General features: G+C 36.5%; 1 protein-coding gene across 2 annotated transcripts in view; it reads left to right on the top strand.

The window, feature by feature from the left end:
• LOC131139092 (transcription initiation factor TFIID subunit 4) overlaps positions 1-6,636 on the top strand; it is a 145,772-nt gene that overhangs the window by 57,051 nt on the left and 82,085 nt on the right. For both annotated transcript variants that reach the window (XM_058088356.1, XM_058088358.1), the window contains one exon: positions 4,290-4,415. In XM_058088356.1, coding sequence (XP_057944339.1) covers positions 4,290-4,415 — 126 coding nt within the window. The remainder of the gene's footprint in view (positions 1-4,289; positions 4,416-6,636) is intronic.

The raw sequence follows: 6,636 nt of genomic DNA, 5'->3' as shown, positions 1-6,636 counted from the left end.
CGGCTTATACTCCATTGCGACTTATGTATGTTTTTTTCTACCTAATTATGCATTTTTGGCCTTGTGCGACTTATACTCCAGTGTGACTTATGTATGTTTTTTTCTACCTAATTATGCATTTTTGGCCTTGTGCGACTTATACTCCAGTGCGACTTATGTATGTTTTTTTCTACCTAATTATGCATTTTTGGCCTTGTGCGACTTATACTCCAGTGCGACTTATATATGTTTTTTTTTTACCTAATTATGTATTTTTGGCCTTGTGCGACTTATGTATGTTTTTTTCCTACCTAATTATGTATTTTTGGCTTTGTGTGACTTATGTATGTTTTTCTACCTAATTATGCATTTTTGGCCTTGTGCGACTTATACTCCAGTGCGACTTATGTATGTTTTTTTTCTACCTAATTATGCATTTTTGGCCTTGTGCGACTTATAGTCCAGTGCGACTTATGTATGTTTTTTTCTACCTAATTATGCATTTTTGGCCTTGTGCGACTCATACTCCAGTGCGACTTATGTATGTTTTTTTCTACCTAATTATGCATTTTTGGCCTTGTGCAACTTATAGTCCAGTGCGACTTATGTATGTTTTTTTCTACCTAATTATGCATTTTTGGCCTTGTGCGACTTATAGTCCAGTGCGACTTATGTATGTTTTTTTCTACCTAATTATGCATTTTTGGCCTTGTGCGACTTATAGTCCAGTGCGACTTATGTATGTTTTTTTCTACCTAATTATGCATTTTTGGCCTTGTGCGACTTATAGTCCAGTGCGACTTATGTATGTTTTTTTCTACGTAATTATGCATTTTTGGCCTTATGTGACTTATACTCCGGAGCGACTTATAGTCCATAAAATACGGTACTCAGTCACTCCGGAGTAGGGATCGACGGATATGTTTTTTTTCAGGCTGATGCCTATACCGATTTTTTCCATCACCCTTAGCCGATGGCTGATTTTGCTTAGGCTGATATTTGTGGCTGATGCTGCTTTTTCTCCCTCAATTTACATGAAAAAATGATAATGATAATAAATATTCCAGGTCTCAAGTTTAAACAAATATGAATGGAAATGTAAACACTGGGCACAGTAGGATTGAACTTTCTTAAACACACATTTAAACGGCATATCATTCGATCCCTTTTTCAGACCCATAAACTAAACTATATTTTCAAACACGTATCTTACATACATTTGGCGTTCATGTTTCCTATTTCAAAGCAGGTGACAATATTTCAACTAAGTTTAACTATTAGAAACTAATTAAAAGTTGAAAACATACCCTTGGTATTCAGGGTACCGCGACTGCGTGTGTTGCAGGGTCTTCCGGCAACACAAAGCTGCCCGGCGGATGCCTGTCTGAAAATCATGCGGCGGAAAAATACATCAACGAGCCCACGCGGGTATCGGCCGATACCGATTCAAGTAAAAAAACGCAAATATCGTCCGGCCGATGTATCGGTTGATCCTTACTCCGGAGTATAAGGGGCAGGACCGGCCAAACCATGAAAAAAAAAAACGGTTTGCTGTATATTCCTGATCAAAAATCATGTGTACCAGCAAAATAACAACGATAAAGGAGTTAAAATGGGAACGCCTGAGACTGGCAGTCGCTAAAAAGTTAAGACGTAAAAGAAGGCCTCTGTGTTCTCCACATTATGGTTGTCTTTACCCGCAGTAGCCGTGGAATATAAGAATATAGGTACATTTAATTGGCTGACAATAAAGCATAACAGTGCTGCTTTGTTTGGGAAAACTTTCATAACGTGTTTTTCCCGACACCGAGTAGGCGGATAGCATCTCTGCAGCCGGCCTTTCATTCCCGCTTCCTTTTTTTTTTTTTTTTTTTTTTTTTTGTGGTTTTGCAAACGAGGTGTGTGTGACAGCGACACGGCGCTCTGTGAAGCCACTTTGTTGACATCAGCGAAAAAAAATAAAAAAAGATGAAGAGGGCCTTAAAGAGCAACTGGGCCCCCCCTTCATACCCCCCCCCCCCTCCCGTCAAGAGTGCAGGCTCAGCGCTGCAACAAAGAGCAAGGAGGGCTGGATGAGAGCAAGGGAAGATGGGGAGGGAGTCGTTGGGAATCCTCTGATGTGTTCTCTCATCCACACGCACACACACATACACACACACACACACACGCACACGAAGGGATGGAAGCGAGAAGCGCCAAGCGGCGTCGGGGGAGTCGTGCGCACCTGCTTGCACGAACATGTGAAATAAGCAATTATCTTATTAACTTTTCATAACCTGCAAAAGTTGTTGTGTTATTTTTCCGCGTTTCTTTGGGTTTCCCCAAGAGCAGGCGTGTCTGTAAATAATGTTTTGTATAAAGTGTGCGCCCACACTGGTGGGTACCCAGTCGGGGGTGGTGGGAACTCTGTCCTTTCTTTTCCTAATGAAGGCAAAGATTCCGCCCTGGATGTTCCACCTTGGTTTACAAAGTTAGCCTTCACAACATGGCTGCATGCTGTTTTTATGCTTCTGGAGAGATTTAGGGAGAGTTAGTTTTTTTTTCCTCAACCAGAATCATTCATTCATTCATTCATTCATTCAAAGTCGAAATTACGAGATACCAACTACGCATGTGTACTGTCTTTTTCACAGAAATCATGAGATAAAAAGTCGAAATCACGAGATAGAAAGTCGAAATTACGAGATAGAAAATCAAAATTTTGAGATAAAGTTGAAATTACGAGATGGAAAGTCAAAATTATGAGATAGAAAGTCAAAATTACGAGATAAAAATTCGAAATCAGGAGATAAAAAGTCAAAATCAGGAGATAAAAAGTCAAAATTACAAAATAGCAAGTCGAAATCATGAGAAAAAAGTCAAAATTACGAGATAAAAAATCGAAATCACGAGATAGAAAGTCAAAATCACAAGATAAAGTCGAAATCACAAGCTAAAAAGTCGAAATCGTGAGATAAAAAGTCTCAATCACGAGGTAAAAAACCCAAATCACGAGATAGTCGAAATTACGAGATAGAAAGTCGAAATTACGAGATAGAAAGTCGAAATTACGAGATAGAAAGTCGAAATTACGAGATAGAAAGTCGAAATTACGAGATAGAAAGTCGAAATCACGAGATAGAAAGTCGAAATCACGAGATAGAAAGTCAAAATCAGGACATAGAAAGTCGTAATCACGAGATAGAACGTCGAAATCACGAGATAGAACGTCGAAATCACGAGATAGAAAGTCGAAATCATGAGATAGAAAGTCGAAATCACGGGATAGTCGAAATCACGAGATAGAAAGTCAAAGTTATGAGATAGAAAGTTGAAGTCACGAGTTAAAAAGTGGAAATCACAAGATAGAAAGTCGAAATTACGAGATAAAAAGTAAAAATTACGAGATAAGAAAGTCAAAATTACGAGATACCAACTACACATGTGTCGCAGGTGCCGTCTTTTCCACAGTCGTCTTGGTCACTTGGCAAAATGTCCATCCAGTTGTGAACAGCCACATCCCTTTTATTATTTCCAGGCCTCCAAATTCTTTCCATTGACTTTTTATCTCGTAATTTTGACCAAAAATGCATAATTAGGTATAAAAAAAACATACATAAGTCACACTGGAGTATAAGTGGCATTTTTTGCAGGTAATTTATTTGAACTACTTGACCAAAACAGACATTAGGTCCTCTTGGAAGGCAAGTTGTACCAATAAAAGAATAGAGAACAGGCTGAATAGGTGTAAGATATGCTAACACAATGCTTATTCAGCTACACAAAAAATAAACATGAACACAAAAGGTGTCCAGTGTTTTTTCATTTATAAGTCGCTCTGGAGTATAAGTGGCAGGAACGGCCAACCTATGAAAAAAAGTGCGACTTATAGTCCGGAAAATACGGTATTTTTTCTGGATTTCCTGATTGGGCGTCTAAACAGTAAAGTCATCTCCCAGGAATGTGTGTGTGGGCCGGATTAGATTACACTTGGTTGCAGTCCAGAGGCCCGGTCCACCATGACCCAGAGCCCCCCTACTGTGTCACTGGACTGACAAATGAAATGGGAACTAACGGGGCTAAAATCGATGGGAATTACAGCCTTAGGACATGTGTGTGTATGTGTGTGTGTGTGTGTATGTGTGTGTGTGTGTGTGTGTGTGTGTGTGTGTGTGTTGGCAAGTAGACTAGACAACTATACGGGAAACTTTTGGAAGTAGAAATGGAGTTTCCGGATTGAGAACTTAGCTAGCCTTGTGATGAAGACGTTGCGGTATGGATGGCTCGTGAGTCGTTTTAATGATGGGTGTCTTTTCCTGTGACCGTCACAGGACGACGAGTGCTACGAGCAGTCGGCGGACGTCCGCTCCCAGCTGCGATTCTTCGAGCAACTGGAGAGGATGGAGAAGCAAAGGAAGGACGAGCAGGAGAGAGAGATCCTGTTAAAAGCCGCCAAGGTAAGTCACCTCCGCTTCTTACGGCGTCCTGACGATTGTTGGGTGCCAATGTGAAAAAAACAGTGTGTGTGTGTGTGTGTACGTGTGTGTGTGTGTGTGTGTGTGTACGTGTGTGTGCATGTTGCTCCTGACAGATGAATTAGAGTGTGACACCAGTAGATGGAGTGACCTCCCCATGTCCTCCCAGGCTCCTGGCCCCGGGGCCTGAGTGTCCTGGCTCCTCCCTCCCTCCCTCCCTCCTCCCGACACACACACACACACACACAAATGCAGCCGTCACACATCCATCCACACTCCCAACCTGCAAAAAAATCCTCCATCTCAGGTCGGGAAAATATACAGTAATCATAAAAATATTCAATCTTGTCAAGGAACAAAAGTACAACAAGTAAACTTGGATGTACTTTAGTATTATTATTATTATTATTATTAAATGATCATGAAAATGGCCTCAACACACACACACACACACACACACATTATTGTCTCATCGCTGGCAACTCAAGTGAGTAACAAGTCAGGTTTTTCAATGATTGCAGTACTAACTATTAATATATATAATAGTATATTAATATATATATATTACTAATTATTTATAATATAATATTGAGAATAGTTCCTACTATTGTATAGTAATAAATATTCATAATAATTATTATTATTTTTATTATAATATAATATATTGAGAATAGTTCCTACATTATATAGTAATAAATATTCATAATAATTATTAATTTTTAATAATAATATAATATAATATAGAGAATAGTTCCTACTATTGTATAGTAATAAATATTCATAATAATTATTAATTTTTAATAATAATATAATATAATATATCAAGAATAGTTCCTACTATTATATAGTAATAAATATTCATAATAATTATTATTTTTAATAATAATATAATATCATATCAAGAATATTTACTACTATTGTATAGTAATAAATATTCATAATAATTATTATTTTTATAATAATATAATATAATATATTGAGAATAGTTCCTACTATTATATAGTAATACATATTCATAATTATTATTTTTTATTATAATATAATATAATATAGAGAATAGTTCCTACTATTGTATAGTAATAAATATTCATAATAATTCTTAATTTTTAATAATAATATATCAAGAATAGTTCCTACTATTATATAGTAATAAATATTCATAATAATTATTAATTTTTAATAATAATATAATATCTTATCAAGAATATTTACTACTATTGTATAGTAATAAATATCCATAATAATTATTATTTTTTTATAATAATATAATATATCGAGAATAGTTCCTACTATTGTATAGTAATAAATAAATATTACAAATTTCCCCACTGAAGGACGAATAAAGGCATATCTTAAATATTCATAATAATTATTATTTTTTAATAATAATATAATATAATATACCGAGAATAGTTCCTACTATTATATAGTAATAAATATTCCTAATTATTATTTTTATTATAATATAATATAATGTAATATAATATAATATAATATAATATGATATATCGAGAATAGTTTCTACTATTATATAGTAATAAATATTCATAATCTTCTAGAAGCTTCTTTGTCACTCTAGTAGGTGTGGACTCCACAGAGAAGGTCAAGTCCATAAAAAGTCAAAGTGACCTTTTTAACAAATGGCTGCAGAAAGGACTTGACTTGCAATCAGTAGGAAACAAAAACCCAAACAAATATGCAACAGGATCTACTTTATTCTTCTGATGTGCTTCTCCTACAAGAACGTGCAAAGATCACCACTGACCAAAGAGAAAGAGCGACAATCCTCAGCAAATGAAAATGCCCCCGGGCGGCCCATTTAGCGGCGAGCTGGGTTAATTTAATTAATTTTGAATGGAGCCAATGTCCCACAGTAAAGATTCTCATTGCGCCGCACCTCGTCGTCTTAATTGCGTTATTACACTGCGGTCCCTGCCATGCCCGATAATAGAAAATTCTCTGGTTGATGAACGCCGGGCGCCAAACTTCATAACCTCACCTTTTTGTTTAGCTTAACAAAACAAATATCTTGTTAAAACAGGAAGCTATTAGCTCTATCAATCCCTGCTGATGTATTTGTAGACAATGCAAACACGTCCTGATTGTGCAGTTCTAGGAAGTCATCATTTAAGGTACAACAATGACCATGAAGTGCTTTGTAGGACCTTTAAATTCGGTTCTAAGTGTTACAGGGAGCCAAAGC

Source organism: Doryrhamphus excisus, chromosome 12, assembly GCF_030265055.1.
Source record: "Doryrhamphus excisus isolate RoL2022-K1 chromosome 12, RoL_Dexc_1.0, whole genome shotgun sequence".
NCBI classification, from domain to species: Eukaryota; Metazoa; Chordata; class Actinopteri; order Syngnathiformes; family Syngnathidae; genus Doryrhamphus; species Doryrhamphus excisus.
Note: the sequence above shows the minus strand (reverse complement) of the source record. Positions and strands in the feature narration are given on the sequence as shown.